A 21,769-nucleotide genomic window follows, 5' to 3' on the forward strand; every position below is an offset into this window, starting at 1 on the left:
AGGTTTTTCACTGCCATACTGTTTGAAAACAACTTAATTATATAATTCATCCATACAATGAAAGGCTATGCATAAATTCTTAAAAAAAAAAAAAAAGATCTTCATATACTAACATGGAAGACTCTCCAAAATAAATTAAGTGGGGAGAAAAAAGCAAGCTGCAACAGATATATTGACAAGAGTGAGCAAAAGTAGACTTACAGTGGTAATACAAATAAATAACACAATAATTAATAGGAATACAAGAATAAACTGTTTTACATACTCACAAATGTAAATCTACTTTTGCCCACCCTGTAATATGTTTCCATTGGTCTCTTAAAAAACACAAGGACTGCCCTAGCAGGCATGGCACACCAGTTAGAGCATCCGCACCAAAAGGTCTCGGCTTTGATTCATAGTCAAGGGCACATACTTGGGTTGCAGGTTCAATCTCTGCCCCAGTCCCGGTGCACGAAGGAGGCAATCAATCGACACATCAATGTGTGTGTGTGTCTCTCTCTCTCTCCACCCCCTCCCTCCCTTCCTCTCTCTCTAAAAATCAATGGAAAAAATATCCTCAGGTGAGGATTAACAAAAAAAAACAAGGACTGGGGGGATATACATGCATACACACGTGTGTATATACATAGTATATCTCTGCAAGTTTACATAAGAAACTGGAATTGGACTGCCAAAATTGAGCAGCCAGGGGAAAAAGGGTGGCAGAAACACTTCTGTACCATTTGAATTTTGAACCATGTAAAAAAACTGACCACTCATTAAACAAATGATCTGAGTTTTAAATCATTTAGCAGCAGGAATAAATGCCAAAAGAATATATTGAGAGTTGTCATGATAAGAGAAGCTGAGCAGCCATTACACTCCATATACAAGCTGAAACCAAGAAAGCCAGCTGGAAGAAAGGAAAACTGAACAGATGCACAGAGCAAAAAAGGTGCCAAAACCTTGCAGCCCCTTAGAAAGATGGAGTATGCAGTCTTAATTTCTAATGGTTTACTAGTCCCAGTTTCCATGAGGCCCAGCAGTATGATGATTCCTATCCACAGCATGTCAGGATCCCCAGTGTACCCACATACAACTCTCCCTTCCACCACCTTCTGGAGTTGGCCATTTAAATATATATGTGTGTACACACACACACACACACACACACGTGTGTGTGTTTTTCTGGGGAGAAATTGGCGAGGGGTATAATTTTTCTTACGGCCCCTACAACTAGCTTACTTTAGGATGATTTCAAAGTGCCCTTTGTGAAAGAGGAAAGATTATAATTTACCTACTGCTAGAACTATCCAATCAGAATGCTGATAGCAGTGCCAAAAACAAAACAAAAAACCTACACATTTTGCTTAATATATATCCAGAAGAAACACTGAAATCTGGTAATTAAGCCTAAACACAGAACATGCCTAAAAACAATACACTATACCTTGTATTAAGGTCTCAAAATTACCTCAGCCCTACCATTATAACTTTTTTAAATGTATTTAGAACCAATAAAATGAGGTTTTAAAAATTGGGAAGTGTGATATGAATTGAATGTGATATGAATTGAATGTCTAAGAGAGAAAAATAAAGTGAACAAACAGAAGCTAAAACAAGAGACAAAAAATAAATATTGCCAGAGTTTCTAGCAGCCTTCCACTTCCTGTTTCTGGGCTAGCCTAGCTGCATCAACTAATAATGTAGCACTGTGACTATGAATTGTCAACATTAGGAATGTATTTACCAAACTTAACATTCCCCTCAGTGCAAAAACATAAATTAATCGTTAATTGTATGATTTATTCTAGATGCTAACCACCAATAATGACATTTCTTTATCCAAAGTGTGGAGAAATAACAATTTCTCTAGTTGCCCTATTGAAATATAACACTGAATTTCTCTAAAGATATACTTTTATATGTGCATATATACACATTTCTGTTATATACATACCTTAGCCATATGTACTATATATACTTTAGATATGTTTTAGAAAGTGGATAAAACATGTTGTTACTGCTAATAACAACAGCCAGAATTCATTAAAAAATAAGGATAGATGATTTCTCTCCCTGCAATGCACCTATACTTCCACCATGCCTCCTCCAACCAAATGCCTTATGCCATATTATGTATCATAGAAATGTGATTAGGATGGATATTAATGATTGCGTAAACGCTTTCAGAATAATCTTTTTTTAAAAAAAAGCTCTCTAGGAATATCAGGTTTTAAGAAAGTAAGAATGCTGGTAGATAGTTGCCACCGCAAGAAAATATGACTGCCTACCTAGAAAGAGAATTAAAGGAAGAATTATTACATGCAATCTGAGTACAGTGAGGTAACCAGACACAACACTGACACAGAAAACTCACTATTCTTCCTAAACACTAGCAATAAGCAATCGGGAAATGTAAAATATACTGCCACAGGAATGTTTTCAGACATATTAAGTACAAAAAACAAATTGGGGAGGAAAAAATTCATACAGTATAATGCCACTTATGAAATGACAACAGAAGTATTAATATGTACATGCTCATATATGTAAATACATAGAAAGTTCTGGGAAAATACACATCAAGCCATGAACAGTTTCCTCTAATAAGGGAATATGGATTGAGGGCAGGAAACCAAGGGGGACTTTCATGTCTAGTCCATATGCTTCTTACTGGTTTTTCTTTTACATTGAGATATCTCTTCATATATTTTTATACAATTAAAAATGCAAATCTCAAAAATAATAAAAGCTACTATAACAAAAACATTCATATATCAACCTGTCTTTCCTGTGAGAAACAGATGGTTGATACAAATTGTGCCTGTTGGTACTGCTAGTTTTAGGAAAATGTTCTCTTAGTAATTATCTGGAACCACAAAATGCTAAGTGGCAATCTTTAATCCTAACTCAGTATTGTTATTTTAATTTGCTGGAATTAGCAGAGAGAGAGGAACATGTTAACAAAACTATATATGCACATACTATATATCATATCCTTTACCACATCAAGTGAAAGGTTTCTAAACCCTCTCTCTCCTTGGAAAGCAAACCAGGGAATATAAATTGCCTGGGCCTGCTGAGCTTTGTGTTCTGCTGGATCAAAAGCCAGTACTGGCAGAGTTCACTACGGAGGAGCCGGCAGTACCACCATCAGGGTCAGCACATTTACCACACCAAGCAACGAGGGGGAAAAAACCCTCAATATAGTTATTTTTTTAAGCAACCAAAGTTAAATTTAGCATAGTATTATATTTAATGTGTATTAATCTACGAATTTGTTTGAGTGGAAGTTCAATCAAAAACAATTCTGAGAAATTTTTCTAACTATAATTAGTATAATGACCATAATTTACATACTAAAATTATGCACTCACACCAAAAAGGCAGAGATTAGTAACCAAGAGTTATTGTACAAAACATCATACTCACAGACACACAAAACAAAACTAGTTTTTTTAGCTGTCTCATGAGGACGTTCATCAACAATTATTTAAACAGCATCATTCTTTTGGAGAGCAGGGACATCTACATAAGCAATTAGTACAAAATAAATGAATTAAGAACAGAAAATACTCTGGAGAGTTAAGCTAAATTTTTTTTAATTCTGCCATACTACCTAAAGAGGAAAAAAGTCCTTACAGTAATAAACTAAGCATACCACTTTAAGTGGCTATGTAGATTTCAACACAAGATCACTGGAGTACTTCATCTTTAACACTAACATTCTATAAAATAGTGCCACCCTAAAATTATTTATGTGTAGTCTCAAACACCAGCAAATTAAAATAACAATACTGAGTTAGAACTAAAGATTGCCACCCTAGCACGTAAGCGCCTCTATCTGGATATTTTAGATATCTGTATGTGCATCTGGATAGAGAGAGAAAAATAGTTACCTACACAGTTTTATCAAGTAAAACTGTTAATAATCAGACATATTAAGATGTTTTTAATCAACAATGACCATTACAGAAATATATAAAAACATATAGAATAAAAAATTGTTCCACAATTACTCACATCTATTATGTGGCACATACTGTGTGTGAAAGACGCAAGGTAAAGAAATCAATTCTTACAACCTAGTATCTTAGAATCCAAGAGTCATTTGCACAAATATGTATGCAACTGGTACGAAATATCATCAGTTTTCTAAAGACCCCTACTAATACGGCCTAATAAATCAACTATATATATATATACACACATATATATAGCTAATACTTTATACTTTCTTCCACATTCACAGAGAAGCATCATCTTATAGTAGCCCAATATACTATCGCTGACATCTGTTAAATCTTCTTAATTTCTAAAAAGCAGAGAGAGTAAGGGGTGTAATCCACAACAGAAGGGGAGGCTATAACAGCCTTCAAATAAGAAATATTAGTAGCAGTAAGCCTTGAGGTTAAGACAGCAGTTCAATGTTACCATGAGATTCCAAACAGAGCTGTTAGTGCCTACTGCTCCCTTTGTTAGACCATAATATCAAAGTTTGAATCTGTAGCTATAGAGTATACAGACCTAGCCCCGGCCTACCATTCTGAAAACTTCAATACTAGTCTCAAAGGGGGGGAGGGGGGGGCAGGGAGCCTAAGTATCTTTGCTAAACACACACACACATTTATATACATACACACACCCCAAAAGGTAAGGCACCATCATATATCAAAACGATAGAATCACAAATAGGTATCCTAATTCCTTTGGTCTCTAATTTTTTTCAATTTGGATTTATGTAGTTTAAAAACCCCCACACAGATATTAAGTACTTAGAACATGTCTGACACACAGCATCCAATAGGTGGCCATTTTTTCTTCACCACTTCTTCCAAGAACTGAGGCCCACCCTAAGTGTGTCAACAGAACTCTATGTGCCCTACCTCCCTTTTCCGATATTCAAGATTCTTTCAAAAGTGCGTCTCTCAACAGACCTTCAACATATGAACCTTTAGAGATAAAAAGAAATGTTGAGGCCAAAGAAAAAACACATCATCCCTCCCTACCACCAGAAGATGATATAAAACAATGACACTTATATGTGTACACTAGAGTTGGGACATATAGACTTGAACGAGGTTTAGGTAGAAGAGAGCTAATACATAATGTTTTCAGACACAACTGACAGTCTTTGAATCCTTTGATCCGTTACTCTTCTTAATCTCATATTACTAATGGTTCTCAAAGTGTAACCCCCAACCAGCTGCATCAGCCACACTAGAAAATTTGTCAGGAATGCAAATTTTTAAATCCCACCTGAAACCCAAATCAGAAACTCTCGGGGTGAGACCCAGCAATCTATCTTAACAAGCTCTCCATGCTAAAGCTTAAGAACAGCTGTTCTACATGATTTGGTGAAGTATCTACAGTGAAAGCTCCAAATTTACCTATTCCAGAAGAAATCTGTTAAGATTGATGAGGTTAACATTCTTAAGTATTTTGAAATCTCATACCCACAGTATGAGAAAAAGCTCATTTGACTTACAAAACCAAAAATATAAAAAGTCCTACTAAAACATGCTTTTAACTAAAACTTTACAATCAGAGGTAAAAATAATACAGGGAGGCACAAAAGGATCTAAAGGACATCAGATGAAGGAGGCTACAATATACAAAGTCATTAAATATTAACTAGCAAACAAATGTGCCAGATTAGAATGAAATCTCTACCTAAACTTTACATTTGCATTGGCCTGTGTTTCTGGTTCAATTTCTCTAAAGGAAGAAAAAACATCCTATGAAAAGAGTGAGTGAAAAAGAACCAGGGACTGTCCTCTGACACCCAGCCCCTAAGACAAGTCATTATCGTGAGAGGATAATATTTACCTTCAGAGGAATGTAGGCCCTAATGTGATTTCAGATTCCCAATATTTCCTACCTTTTTGTTGCTTTCTGGAAGTCCTTTAATAACCAAGAGTCACTTGAGAGAAAAAGAGAGATTTAGAGAGAAAAACCAGACTTAAAATGTAACTGCCAAGACAATTCTACACTTTAGCGTGCCATCGTGTTGACAATAGCAATGTCTTAGATTACAAAACATTTTCACATGACTTATATATACAATCTTCACAACTGTCTTGAGGTAAGTAACAATGAAAACAAAACTGCTATTTACTGAGTGCTTAGTGCCTGGCACTTCCCTTAAGAGCTTTACATAATTTTATTATTTAATTCAGCAATCTGCTGAGGTTGGAGTTGTAAACCATTTACTAATGTCAAATACGAGGCAGGATCTGAATCCAATTCCATCTCATTTTAAAACCCATTTTAAATCTTCACACTATGGCAAGATTTGGGGAAAGGGGCTTGAGTTTCAGTCCCATAACTTAACAGCTAGGTGACCTTGAAAAGTCACTCAATTCTCTTAACTTTTCATCTATTAAACAAGATGATTAACACCTGCCCCCACCTATTTCAGAGTAGCAGTAAAGATCAAATGAGGTAAAAGCCATAAAAGGTTTTCATATGCCTGGCCGAGCATGGCTCAGCAGTTGAGCCTCAACCGAGGATCCAGGAGATCAGGGTTCGATTCCTGATCAGGACACACGCCTGGATTTCGGGCTTGATCCCCAGTAGGGGGCATGCTGGAGGCAGCCAATCAATGACTCATCGTTGATGTTTCTATCTCTCCCTTCCTCCCTTTGAAATCAATAAAGATATTTTTTTAAAAAAGGACTTCATAAACTCTAAAACCTACACAAATATAAATTTATTATCATCATTCCCAATTTTGATAGAGAAAGAGAATGAACAAGAAAAACAACATAGAATGGGGGGGGAGATGCTGGTTTGTCTTTTTTGTCTTTTTTTTTTTTAAGTATGAAGACCCTTAAGGAGAAACTTAAGATTTCATAATTTACCTGGGACCTTACTGGCAATTGGACTGTGATAACATCTGTACCACAATTTATATTGCCATTTTGCTAAAAATACAGACACAGCTATATATCTATAACTTATACAGATTTGGAGGTTAATAAATACCTAACAGCTGATTTCTTTTTAAAAGTTTAGTTCTCATAAGTGACCAACATACTAGGTCACCGTAATTAAAATTCCCTTGCAACAGCCTTCCTGTTTTTTCCTACAGTATCATGTTCAACCTGGGGTGCCTACATCTTTCATTCTGCAAAGATTAAAACATGAACTATAGATCCAAAATAAATAAATCAGACCATTCAAAATTATGAGTATGATTTATGAGAAAACTTCTATTATTCAGAATTTCACAATTCAAGGTTAACTTTCAATAGCATTTTCACCAATGAGAGAAGGAAGTAAAATTGAAGTGAAATCACTCAAGTGTTGTGAGGTATGTCAGATATTAAAAAGAAATGTAGCCGGGCCAGGCGCAGCTCAGCAGCTCAGCAGGTCAGCTGTTGAGCATCGGCCTAGGATCCAGGAGACGGCGGTTCGATTCCCGGTCAGGGCACATGCCTGGGTTGCGGGCTTGATCCCCAGTCAGGAGCATGCAGGAGGCAGCAGATCAATGACTCTCTCATCACTGATGTCTCTATCTCTCTCCCTCTCCCTTCCTCTCTCTGAAATCAATAAAGATATATATTTTTAAAAAAACGTAAGTATTTAATCCTAGATTACTTACTAGTCACAAAACATCAGCTCAGCAAGCAGGTTCAGCAACAGAGTTCACAAAAGTCACACAGTACTCACCTCTTTCATACCAAAAACAGCCCTATTATTTTTGTTCCTCCTAAATTACATTCACAAAAATCACTTCTAGCAAGGCAAATTATAGCAACTTACATATATTAACAATAAAAAATAGCATTCTCATTTTCAATAAGAAAATACCATCTTTCTACAGAAGAAAAATATAAACCATTTCTATAACATATGTACATTTTTACTGATTAACTGCATACTTGATCTACTTTAAACCTACATGTAAACTCAACTGCTTGTCAGACCTGTTGTATATAAAATTATGTGCAAATACCTCAATATTGAAACTCAAGACAGCAATCTGTACACTAGTTCTAGGATCCAGATTTGTGTGTGTAAATGTCAAATAACAGATTCAAAAGCTCCTCAGTGGACCTAATTCACTTATTCATTCAATTCAGAATCTACCACGTTTCTAAGCAGTGGTTCCCAACTAGGGGTAACTGTGCTCCCCAGGGGACATTTAGCAATGCCTGAAAATGTTTCCAGTTGTCACAACTGGGGGTGGGTGAGGGGAGCTACTGCCAGAAAGGTATGCTACTGGAATCTAGTAAGTAGAGACCAGGGATGTGGCTGAACATCTTATAAAGCACAGGACAGCCCCCCACAACAAAGAATTATTCACCCCAAAATGTCAATACTGCCAAGGTTGAGAAACTGATCTATTGAAATTTGTAAACACCCATCTGTCTAAGAATAGTACTCACTTCACCTATGTCTTCTATATTATTTGCTAATTCCATTGTTTTCATACTAGTCTTTGGCAACAAACTTACCCTATTCCCACCCTTTCAATCAGCATCTAACTTCCAAACCTGTCAACAGAATAATCACCTCAGCCAATTTCAAAACCTTGTAATCTTTGACTCATCCCTATTTTTAATAGAAGAAATGGTAGCAGCTAACACATATTTAGCTCTTAACTATGTGCCAGGCACTATTCTAAGTGCCTCACATATATTAATTCATTAAATCTAGGTTTAATTACTATATACTCTTATTAGGCCCATTTTACAAATGGAGAATCCAAGGCACAAAAGGTTAAATAACTTGCCCAAGGTCACACAGATAAGAAGCAGCTGAGCCAGGTTTCAAATCCAGGCAGAATGGCTCCAGAATTCATATCCTTAATAAATATTCCAAAGTGATCTCTCCTCTTTCACCTTCTATGTCAAATCACGAAGTTCTTTAACTTCCACACAAACAGGGACTCTGTTATATTCATAGCAACATCCCCAGAGCACAGAACATAACAGGTGCTCAAAAATTTTTTGTTTGTTAAATGAAGGAAATATTCCTTGAACTTACCCGTTCTATTTCCATTGCCTCCACTCAAGGCCGGTCTTTCAGCATTTCATATTTGGGTCTATTGATGTATACTATAAACTAGCCAGGTAAACTGATATAAACTCCTCTCCCACATTTTCCATAACCAGGGCCCACCCAATGTATTCCAAGTTTTCTTCCCACTACTTCTCAATTAAAATCATAAAATCTTAACAGTCACAAGGTACCTTAGCAATCATCCAGTCCAACATTTTAAAGATTAAGAAAATCAAAGATGGTGACTAAATCGCCCAGCAGGTGAAGCAAGGATCAGGACTTGAGTTTTGCAATTTCTGCTCTATTTGCTCACTCACATCCTGGAGTATTTGCTTAACTCCTGACAGATGTCTCCTCACTATCCCATCAACAAATTATGTTCATTTCCATTGTTCATGCTCAAGTTGTTTCTCCTGACCAGCCTGCCCTCATTTTCCTGCTTCATAGATACAACTCCTATCCATCCTTCAAAATCTCTTCCTATTACACTCTTCACGACTTCCCCGTTCCCTGAAAATCTTATGTCCTGAGTAAGCTGCTAGACAAAGAGGATCATCGTTGACTACCAGGCAAAGTTTAAGGCACATTAACACTGTCCACAAAGCAAACCTACGTGGATTTCTTCCCTGAAAATTATTCACCCACTCTTGCCTCCTATGTTTTAGAAAGTGATTTCAATAAAGACTAAGTCATAAAGCACCTTCATAACATGTTTATTCACGTATCTGGAAGAAAAGCTCACTCACATCTTTAACAGACGACATATAATCCTTGAATGGCCTCAAATTACTTATATCTCCTCCACTAAGAAACAACTCAGCTTATTCACAAAGTCCAAATCCGGAATTCTGAATACAACTCACCTAGCAGCCACAGCTCCCTGAGTTCATCTCTTTCTTTTCATTACTTCCTCCCAAACTGCAGTTCTAGGGAACAGTTCACACTTCCTTTTCTTCCTCTGTGCAGTACAGAACACCCTGTCTCTTATATCCTTTATTATTTTCTGTAGGCCTCTTCAGTGAAATTCCAGTTTGCGACCTCTCATCCCACCTCAACTATCCTGTCCTTTATATAGAGGTCACATCTCTCTCTTCAGCTTCTCTCACATCTTAGGATATCTAAACCTCATGAAGGTCAATTTTGTTTTTCCCCCCCTTCTCCACTCTTCCTTCCTCTAGAGAAGCGGTCTCAAATGTGGTGTGGGTGGGTGCAGTTCGGAGGAAATGCAAAAGAATCCACTAGGCTGCGGGAACAGACATATATTAGAACGTTCATTATACTTATTTTTCATTTTATGCTTCCTTAAACTCTATTTCTGTATACATTATAAGTTACCTAACATATGAGCACAGTAGGACAGGTATAAAATTTAAAACATACATTAATTCCTGAGGTTTATGCCCTTTTACTGATAAAAGTGTATGATCAAAAGAGTTTGGAGACAACTATTCTGAAAACACCTTGATAACCAAAGTCATAGGTTCCAGACTACAGAGGATGGAAGTATGAATACATGCACGCACAGTAGGAAGAAAAACTTGTTCCTATCCAAAGTCCTAACCGTGCCCACCAACCTCTAACCCCTACCAGCCATCTCAGAATCCTGTCTTACTAAAAAAAATCAGAACAAGGGTACGGTTTGGCAAAGCGCTGCATTTCCAGTTTGGGGGTGAGGGGGTGGGGAATCAAAGAGTGCTGAGATACCTTCCCATAGAAAGGTATTTCAGGCAGGCACTGCTCACTGTCCTGACACCGCACATCGCCTGACTTAACAAATACACTTTAGACGCCACCGTCTCCTGAGATCCAGTAGCTATTTCCCAATCCCTTGAAGGCACAATTCACGTTCCCTTCGCCAACAACCGACTTCTGCTAACACCTCCAGGACTGAGCTCACACCTCCCTCCCCTGGCAGTCCTACCCACCCCGAATCGCAGTCGGGTCCCAGGGTCGAGGGCAGTCCATCCACCGTCCCCAAGACCACTTCTCTCTCCTCCTCCGCCCCCGGAGCTGCCAGCCAGGCTGGAGACGGGAGGGGGAGGGGTGTGACTCGCCTCCCGTGACTGGCCCAGATGGCAGCCGATTCCGCCCCCACTCTCGGGCACCCTTCCACCGCTCGGCCCCCCGAGGGCTGCCCGCCCGCCGCCCACCGCGCCGCCAACCCGCCCCCGGCCCCCCGACTCCCTCGCGCCGGCTCCGGGGCGCACTCACCATGCTGGGTGAAGATATTGAAGCCGGCCTCCGCGGTGCGCCCCGCCAGGTCCCGCCTGCGGCCGGAGGGCCTGGCTGCACTGCTGCCCCGGATCCCGCGGGGCTGCGGCTGCTGGAGCCCCGGAGCCTCCCCGACGCGGCCCACCTGCTGCCCCATCCCTGCGCTCGCGTACTCCCGCGCCCCCGCCGACCCCCGGTCACATTCCTCCTGGGCTCCGGCCTCGGGCTCCAGGGGCTGCTCCGGCCTCCGTGCCAGTCCAGGCCCCGGCCCTGAGAAGCCGGGCCGCCAGCCGCTCCGCGCCCGCACCCCTCACGGCAGGCGCCGCGCTGCCCCTCGGCGACTCACAGAGCCTCCTCCTCCCTCCTCCTCCCGCCGCTCCGCGCCCCCAACGCCGCCGCCGCCGCCATCTTTAAACCACCGAGCGCTGGGAGAGCGTGGGGCAGAGCGCCTCCCGCCCCCCACCCGGCCAGTCACCTCCGCTACTCCGAGGGAGGGCTTCCCGGCGGCCCCGCCCCGCCCCGCCCCGCCCGCGCCCCCCGCCCGTCGCCGGGTGGGCGCCCGGTGCCCAGCTCGCCCGCGCGTCTGCTCCCGGGTCAGGTCTTTCCTCGCTGCCCCTGCCCCGCACCTCGGCTTCCCCCGATCCGCTCCCCGCGCCTTTGGAGGCCGGTGGGCGGAAAGCCCTCCGGGTCCCCCCTCCGCGTGTCCGATGGAGCGGCCCCGCCGCGCGCCCCAGGTGCAGCGCGCAGGAGGCGCGGCTGGGACCCAAGAGCCCGGGGCGCGGGCTGCTTGCCCCCCAGGGACGGACCCCCGAAGCGCTCGGAAGGCTCCCTATGAACACCCGTGTCCGCAGCAGGCCTAGAGTCAAAATGATCCAAAATGTACACGGAGATGGTAAAGAGAGACGTGCTTGTTTCGTTGTGATTTTTTGGAAATTATTTCACGATGTTCAGTTGCGCTCGTTTCGGCGGCCTGCCCTCCCCAAGCTCACTGGAGAGGCAGTTGTGGCCCATGCCCCGCATTATGTTACCATGAATTCCTCTGGAGCTCCTTCGCCCCTGACCGCAGGTGTTTGTTACCCTCCCAAAGCCTGACGTCAAGCTCACCTTCCCACCGGCGAGCTTTATAAACCTCGCACCGCGTCAGGTCTTTTGATGATAAAGGAGGGGAAAAAAATCTCTGACTCTGTTTGAGTCAGAACTTACTCATGTTTAACTTATATTATCTAAAGAGAGTGACTCAAGCAGAAAAGTGTTTCTATGCAGGCACACAGTACATATTTTATGTGTGTAAATAGTCACTTATCCCCCACTACACATTCTTGCCTCTTAATATTGATCCAGTTGTGTTTTTTTAAATTTTCAAAAGAACTGGATAATTATCTTCCTTTGGCTTTTCTATTTCCTTTATAAAAAGTATCAAAGTTATTGCCTGACCGGCGTGGTTCAGCGGCTGAGCAAGGACCTACCATGCAGAAGATCGAGGTTCGATTCCCGGTCAGGGCACATGCCCAGGTTGTGGGCTCCAGCCCCAGTAGTGGGCATGCAGGAGCCAGCTGATCAATGACTCTCTCATCATGGATGTTTCTCTCTCCCTTCCTCTCTGAAATCAACAGACTTTTTTTTTTAAGTATCTGTTATTAAAGGCACCACACTGAAATTTTGCTTAAAATTAAAACAGAGAGGATGGGCGCCATGGCAAAGAAGAAACAAAACAAGCGCTGGGAAGATAGGTTTAGGGGGAAGAGGTAAGTGCGGGTCTCTTTTGCATGTCTTTCATAGAACAAGCCTGACCTTGGAAACCATCCACTGACATTGATGCTATTATAAGAGCACTACAAAATTATTCCATTGCCATCCAGGCTGTGGCCGGAAATAACTGAAATTGCCCCCAAAATGGGAACAAAACCACTATGTTTTATCACTGAATAGAATATGAATTTTCCACTTGGATCAAAGTTTTCCTGTGTTTAAAATACTCCCTCGCCTGCCCCTCGTTTAATTCCTAAAGTGTTTGCTACTACTGGAAAAAAGTCATTCACAAGGGCCTGGTCTGTGCGGCTCAGTGGTTGAGCATCAATCCATGAAACCAGGACGTCACAGTTGGATTCCAGGTCAGGGCTCCTGTCAGGGCTCATGCCAGGGTTTCAAGCTTAATCCCCAGAAGGGGGTGTGCAGGAGGCAGTGGATCAATAACTCTCTCTCATCATTGATGTTTCTATCTGTATCTCCCTCTCCCTTCCTCTCTCTCAAATCAATTTTTTAAAAACATATTAAATCATTCACAAGGGATAAAAGTGGTCATACAGCAAGAATTTGTTTCATTTGTATTATCTTAGAGAATTTCAATTTGGGGGTAACAGTCGGGCTTCTCTGCTAATGTTATATAATGTTATGTAATAGATGCATGAGTATAGTATAGCACAGTGGTTAGGGGCAGGAACTCTGAACGTAGAATACTTGAGTTCAAAAGTAGGCTCTTATACTTATTAACTATTTGTTCTTGGGCAAATAACCTTTTTGTGCATCAGTTCCTCATCTGTGAGGTGATGATAATAACAATAGTACCTACCTTATAAGGCTTTGTGAGAATTAAATTGGTTAATATATATAAAGCACTTAAAACAGTATTGAGCATGTAAGTGTCATACAAGTACTTACTATTCATATGAAAAAAAAAAAAGTAATGTTTTCAGAAGTCCATCAGCTTTTCCAAGCCTAATTTCTTCAAGTGGTATAAACTTAGATCATGGAACAAATTCTACAGTATTTATTCAGGTGAACAGTCACCACCACCACCAACTGCCACCTTGCATTTAACTAAAAACAAAAACACCAGTCAACCAATAAAAACATGTAGAATCATATGTCCCTTTATTAGTCATTCCTACCTGGTTATCATCAGCTACCTGCATATATGAACGATTGCATAAGACCTTTGCTTTTCATATGAAAATTCCTCCACCATTGATTCTTAAGATCCTATCTAGCCTAAAGCAAATATCTTGTAAGTGGATACTTAGGATGCATGCACTATCTTGTAGACGTTTTCCATTCGTTCACTTTCAATGTGAGATGGGAACTTTCGAAAAGGGAATTGGGGGTGTGACAGGGAGAAACAGGTGTGGGAAACCATTTCATCTCAACATAAGCCAAAGTAACTTGCCTGAGAATTACATTTAAACATTCAAAACAATCCCAAAACATGAACTGAATTGAGGGCAGCTGTGAGTTCCCAGAAGGGGCAGAAACCAGGTGTAAAAAAAAAAAAAAAAAAAAGTAGCTGGGATGGTGCACAATAGTGCAAGGACAGCCTCACCTGAGTGATGGACAGGGACTGTCATGCAAGATCAGATAGCACCAACACCAACAGGCACACTGAAGACATAGACGCTTGTCATCTTGACCTCCAGAAGCAAAGCCACTATTTCCAGAAGCAAGGAGAGTGTGAGCCACTCTTCACTGATCCCTGTCTTTATCAGCCTGCATCTCCAGGCTATTGCTATCCTGATCCCTGTCTTCATCAGCCCTCATTTCCAGGCTATTGCTGCACTGTTACCTTATCTCCCACATCTACTTCTTCCTCTACACCTGTATGCACAGTGTTCGTTTGGACCCACGTCATCTCTCTGTTGGATTCTCCTGCTACTAGCATTTTCCTCCCAGATTCCAAACCTTTAGCACCCAGCAATTTACTAAAACAAAAATATTTCTTCCTCCCTGGCTGTTTTTGCTCAGTGGTTAGAGCGTCGGCCTGAGGACCGAAAGGCCCAGGGTTCAATTCCTGGTCAAGGGCATGTGCCTTGGTTGCAGGCCCTGGTAGGGGTGTGGGTAGGAGGCAACCAATTAATGTGTCTCTCTCACACCCATGTCTCTCTCTCTCTCTCTCTCTCTCTCTCTCTCTCTTTCACCCTCCTCTCTCCCCTCCACTCTAAAAAGAAATCAATGGAAAAAAATACCCTCAGGTGAGGTTTAAATAAATAAATAAAAATAAAAATGCTTCTTTTAAATATATATATATTTCTTCCTCTCTTTGCTTTGACCATGATCCCCACCGCTCCATTATGTATAATGTCTAAGTTTTTCATCTAATGTTTCAAAATTATATTCCAGAATACCCTGGATTATAATTGCCTGCTGTTCATTATCTCCCGTTGCTCAAACCCCAACCTCTTCTATGACAGGTATAAATATCCAGTTAGCTTCTTTCTGGGATATCTTCTTTTTTAGCTATGACTTCTGCAATAATCACATTCTCCCCAATATGTCTCCTGAGTGACTTTCCTCATGGTACTTAGGATTCTTCTCAGATCCTGCCTCCTTCATAAGAAAATCTCAGATTTATATACATAGAGATGTAATAGTTTTCCTGGGCTCTATTCAGTCCATACCTAAAACAAGCCCAGTTGGTAACAATTCTTTGCCTATAAAATTCAATTACCTTCCTCTCCATCCCCCAAATGTGTTTAATTTTGACACGTGGCTCAGTGTCATAGATTGGAAAGAATTTCAGAGGTCATGTAGACAAATCTGGAATTCTCGCTATAATAATGCCAGTGAGGGAGCTCGTTTATTTTAAAACATTCTAATTGTTAAAAAGTTCTTCCTAAAGATAAACTGACACATGCCTTCCTGAAACTTCCACCTGTTTCACCCCTTGTCTTAGTTGTACCCAGTAGCTATACAGAACAAATCTAATCTTCTACACAACAGCCCTTCAAATATCTGAAAGCTATCATATTTCCCGAAACCTTTTCTTTTACTTGTATAAATGTACATTTTTTGTATGATTATGTTTCTGTCTATGTTATCTATATGGGCTAAAATGTTTATGTAGATAATTCGGAACAAAAAAGTCATTTTATATGTAACATTCTTTCTCTTTTTTCCAGCTTTATTGAGCTATAAATTGAAATATAACATTGTTTAAGTTTAGGGTGTACAATATGTTGATTTGATGCACTTATATATTGCAAAATTATTATCACCATACCCTTAGCTAGTATCTGTATCACCTCACATAATTACCATTTCTTTTTTGTGGTGAGAGCATTTAAGATCTACTCTCTTAGCAAGTCTCAAGTATATAATACAATATTATTAGCTATAGCATCATGCTGTACAATAGATCCCCAGAATTTATTCATCTTGTAACTGGAAGTTTGCACCCCCATTTCCTTCACCCCCAGCCCTGATAACCACCGTTTTGTCACAAATGGCAGAATTGCCTCCTTTCTCATGACTGAATAATATTAAATGGTATATGCGTACCACGTCTTCTTTATTCATTCTTTTAAGCTGTTTGTGCCTGCAGTACTTTGAATTTTGTTTATGTGTGGTTTGTCTCTGCATTGTTGTTGTATTAAATCTTTAAAGGCCTATAGAGTGCCAAGTACAGTTCCATTTACAGATAGATCTACACTTTAAAAGTTTTTTTGGATGACAGTCAGGAGGAGGGAGATGACTCTTATCTGGCTGGGATAAAATAAGTCATTCTCGTTGAAGGTAAGGAGATGGATTAAATGAACTTTTATTGTTCCTCTTAACTCCCATGGGTCTATGATTCAATATTTCTTCGATTAAAAAACTCTATAAATTATTAAGAGACTTCCAAATTCGAAAATGCTATATAAATGTTACTAGTAGCGATAATAACATCTATTCATTTTAAGTTAATAAATTAGTACTTCCTTTTCTATGGTAATAATGAAATAGCCGACTAAGCAGTCCATTTAACGTGTAGCCTATCACTAGCTACAGTGTAATGGAAATGGGCCTGGTTTAGAATTTATGTGAAATGAGGTTGTTTCTGTTATCTATTGCTGCATAACAAACTACCCCCAAAACATAATGGCTTAAAACAACAGTGATTTATTACTTCTCGAAATTCTTTGGATTGGCTGGACAGTTCTGCTGATCTCACCTAAGCTCCCTCGTGTAAGAGCATTCAGCTGGAGGTCAGCTAAGCTGGATGGAAGTTTTGCAACGGCCTCATATCAGCCAGTTGGTAGTGCTGTCTGTTAGTGTCTTGGTTGTCCTCCATGTGGCCTCTTGTTATGGGCTGAGTTGTGTCCACCCCACATCTCTGCCAGTTCTTATGTCAAAGCTCACTCCCCCAGTACCTCACAATGTGACTGTATTTGAAGTTAGGATCTTTAAAAAGGTGATTAAGTTAAAATGAGGTCATTAGGGTGAGTCCTAATCCAATGTGTCTGGTGTCCTTATAAGAAGAGGAAGTTTGGACACAGACACACACAGAAGGAAGACCATGTGAAGACACAGAAGAAAGCCATCTACAAACCAAAGAGAGGTCTCAGAAGAAACCAACCCTGGTGACACCTTGACCTCAGACCTCAGCCTCAAGAACTTTGAGAAAATAAGTTTCTGTTGTCTACCTTACCCAGTCTGTGGCACTTTGTTGTGGCAGCCCTAGCAAACTGATACAAACAATCTAACCTGCCACGTGCTATTAATCAAAGCAAGTCACAGGCCAGCCCAGATTTAAAGGGTGGGGAAATAGACTCCACCTCTCAATAGGAGAACCAGGAAAATATTATGACCATGTTTTCAATCTTCCACAGGGTCTTATCCTTTATTATAAGAATTAACTAGGTATATGGCCTTGGGTAATCATAAAAGCATAGATTCTTAGTAGCAGAAGGGACCCAGGACAGTCTTATTCCCACTACTTAGTAAGTGTCCTTTGCCCCATCCCACTCCCAGCTCCCCTTCCCTTTCCATTCCACGGGCTGTTCCTAGATGAACTCACCAAGCCTCTGAGTCTGTGCTTATTCTGTTTCCTCTGCCTCGAAAGCCAATACCCCCTTCTTTTATTTCCATCTTTTTATTGAAGCATAACATTCATTTAGAAAAGTGTGTGTGTGTGTGTGTGTGTGTGTGTGTATGTGTGTGTGTTTTGTTTGATGAATTTCGCAAACTAAACACATCTCTGTCATCAGCATCTAGGTCCAAAGCAGAATATTACCAGCGCCTCAGAAACTCTCTCCACACCCTCTTTTATTTTCTACCCACTTCCTCCTCCTTCTGCAAAGGTAACAACTATCCTGACTCCAATAGCATATGCCAATTTTTGCATGTTTTTGTACTTTATATAATAAAGTCATACAGTATGAAATCTTTTGCACCTACTTCTTTCACCCAGTATTATTTATGTGATTCATCCATGTAGTTTGTAGTTGCAGATCATTTCTTTTTCATTGCTGTATAGTATTGCATTGTATGAGGATATATTATACCTGAATTATCCATTCTACTGCAGATGAACATTAGGATAGAGTTCCTTTGGGGCTATTACAAATAATGCTATTATGAATATCCTAGTACATGTCTTCTGGTGACCATAGATATGCATTTTGTTAGGTATTTACCTGGAATATATGGCAGAGTGATGTTTGGCTCTAGCAGATACTATCTAATAAGTTTTCCAAAGTGGTTTTACCAATTTAAACTCCCACAAGTGGTGAAGGAGAGTTTGGTTGCTCCAAATCCTCATGAACACTAGATATTTTCCCATCCTTTAAAATGTTAACCCTTTTCACACTTCTTTTAATGATAAACTCCTATTTGTCTTTTTCAGACTCAGCTTAGGGGTCACCTCCAAGAGCCCTTAACTGAGAGGCTGGATTAGGTGTCCCTTCTCTGGGTCCACATAAAACCTTGTCTGCACCTCCGTCTTTAGCAGTTACCTGTTTAGAGTTGTTGGAGTTACTGTGAAGAAAGACAAACTGGCCCATGTGTAAACTGGGACACATCTTTGGTGGGCAGTTTAGCAGTATCTATCAATACCTACACTACCTCACCATGTGTGCACAGTATATCAGTCCACATGTTCTTTTACCTAGTAGTTCCTACAAATTACTTTTACACATACACAAAGACACAGTATGGCTTTTGTATTGCTTTTAAGTATGGTCACAGTATTGCTATTAATAGAAAAAAAAATTGAAAGCAAACTAACTGTCCACCAATATAGGAATAGTTCATGTAATACTAAGCACTAGTTTTTGTTTGTTTGTTAGTTGGTTGTTTTTTTATCCTTGCCGAAGGATATGTTTTTATTGATTTTTAGAGAGAGAAGAAGGGGGAGGGAGAGAGAGAGAGAGAGAGAGAGAGAGAGAAACATGGATGTGAAAGAAAAACATCTATTGGTTGCCTCCCATAGGTGCCCCAGCTGGGGATCGAACCCTCAACCTATGTATGTGCCCTGACCAGGAATCAAACCCACATCCTTTTGGTGTATGGGACGTTGCTCCAACCAACTGAGCCACCCAGCCAGGGCTAAGCACTGTTTGTTTATTTATTTATTTTTTTAAAAAGAATGAAATAGGTATATACCTAAGGACTTACGAATATCCCCAAAGTATACTGTTTTTAAAAAAATCACAGAACAACATGACAGCTTTTCTAAATGAGGTCACAGGAAACAGTCCCCAGAACAAGGGAGTGAGGAGGGGATGAGAGGCTTGTTACCACCTTATTAGGGCCAACTTCAGCATTTTCTGCTATGCTTATGCCTTCCTTCTGAAAACTCTGTTTCTTTACCTGTAGCATGAGGTTAATAATAACCTACCTTCAAGGACTATATGAGGAGCTAATATCTGTGAAGCTCTTAGAAACAAAAGCTCAAAATTGTCTCACCCCCACTCCCAGCCACAAGTGATTGGCCATGGGGTGGTCAGATGACCCAAGCTTGGCCACATAGTCCTTCCCTGAAAATTTTAGAATTGGAATGGGAAGAGGCCGGCCACTCTTTGAGAGCTTGGACTGTGAGATGTAAAGTGCAAGGTATTTTGGCAGCCACGTTTCCCCTCATTTGGAGGAGAGAAGAGGAAATTGGTGTACAGGGAGAAAAACAAGCCTTTTATATTTATAAGCCATTTTGTCTAAAGCACGTTTGAGCTGATTTTCTGTCCTAATCCTAATCAATACAACCCACGCAATCAATACAAATGCTCCGCTGCAACCACATTTAATGCAAATTACCCATACCTAAGGGGTACATTGGAGACTGACGTCAGTAGAGCAAGGAAGTTGTGCTACTTCATTTGGACCTTTCCCTGTAAGTTAATATTTTAAAGTGATCAGCAGTAAACTTTCTCACATTTGAAGAGAAACTTTAGCAATAATGAAGACCAAAAAAAGCTCAAAATCCTGTAGAAGTGCTGTTCTTCATTGTGACTATAAGTGCCTTCCTTTAGTGAATAGGTGGCTAGTTTAGTGGCTCTGGGAACTGCTGTGTTTTCCACTGAGCTATCTAGAAAAGCTGCAAAGACACTTTCACATATGTTCCTTAGGAGGGCTTGCCAGACGGTCCTCAGCTTTCGTCTCCAGCTTCATAACTTTACCTCTTACGACTGCTTTCTGCAAAAGAGGCAAGCTGAATTTATTTCTCAGTGTTCCCTCCTCTTAAAATGCAGTCCCGTTTTCAGGCTGCCTGACTAACCCCCACTTAGCTCTTAGCCCAAATCTGTCCTGGGGAGGACCTCCCAGTCCTTACTCTAGGTTACAGTAGTACCTCACCTTCATGCTGCTATGTGCTTTCATACCAACTCACTATCCCCTATCAACACTTATTCCACATTATTGTATTTTTGTATTTGTTTAATATCTCCCTTCCTCACTAGATTCTAAGCTCTATGAGGGCAGGAGACAGGGTCAATCTCATTGACCAGTGTAGCCTCCAGCAACTAGTACAGTACCTGGTATATACGAAGTAGTCAGTAAATACTTATTAAATAAAACAGAACATTAGAAATCTCTCTTTTCTATCTTTTCTACAAATAATTTGTCAAAAACTTTTCTTTTGAAAATTTAGATGGAATGTTCTCATTTTATAAATTCTCATTTTAATAGATTTTAGAAAATGCACAAAATTATATAAAGAAAAATGTAAATGTTGTCTATATTCCCACTACTCAGATATAATTATTTTTGGTGTTTTTTTTCTCTTGCTTGTGCATGTATATACATACATTTTTCTTGTTAAATAAATAATACACAACTTACTCTTTCCTAAGAAATAAAATAATACAGAACATGGATTAAAAAGTGAAAGTTGGCCCTAGCCGGTTTGGCTCAGTGGTTAGAGCGTCGGCCCTCGAACTGAAGGGTGTCCTGGGTTCGATTCCGGCCAAGGGCATGTACCTCGGTTGCAGGCTGAATCCTCAGCCCTGATCTGGGCACGGGTGGGAGGTAACCAATCGATGTGTCTCTCTCACATCTTCCTCTCTCTCTCTCTCTCTCTGTTCCTCCTTTCCACTCTCTCTGAAAAGCAATGAACACTGGTTGTCTGTCTTCAGTGGTTACCGCTTTTTTGGATATATGCTGACAAATTATCTATTAATCAGCTTTTAGTTATAGATTGATATTACAGTCTCAAAGAGACATATTTCTGAAAATGGATCATTGCCAGTCTCTTTGTTCATGTGTCCCTGTTATTTTAGGGGTTGCACCAGTGCTAGAGTCACCAACCTTCTCAGTTTGCCAGGGGCTTTTCCTGTTTTGGCACTGGGAAACCCCTCACCTGAACGTGAAAAGTCCCAGTTTC

At 40.4% G+C, this 21,769-nt stretch overlaps 1 protein-coding gene across 5 annotated transcripts in view; it reads right to left on the bottom strand.

Annotated features, from left to right (window-relative positions):
• ABL2 (ABL proto-oncogene 2, non-receptor tyrosine kinase) overlaps positions 1 to 21,769 on the bottom strand; it is a 102,193-nt gene that overhangs the window by 66,219 nt on the left and 14,205 nt on the right. For 4 of the 5 annotated variants that reach the window (XM_081122163.1, XM_081122160.1, XM_081122161.1 and 1 more), the window contains exon 1: positions 11,206 to 11,549. The exons of the other annotated variant lie outside the window; for it this stretch is intronic. In XM_081122163.1, coding sequence (XP_080978289.1) covers positions 11,206 to 11,362 — 157 coding nt within the window. In that variant the 5' untranslated portion in view covers positions 11,363 to 11,549. Of the gene's footprint in view, positions 1 to 11,205; positions 11,550 to 21,769 lie in introns of those variants that run through there. 5 annotated transcript variants of the gene reach the window in all.

This window comes from Miniopterus schreibersii (assembly GCF_964146895.1).
Source record: "Miniopterus schreibersii genome assembly, chromosome: 19".
In the NCBI taxonomy this organism is placed as follows: Eukaryota; Metazoa; Chordata; class Mammalia; order Chiroptera; family Miniopteridae; genus Miniopterus; species Miniopterus schreibersii.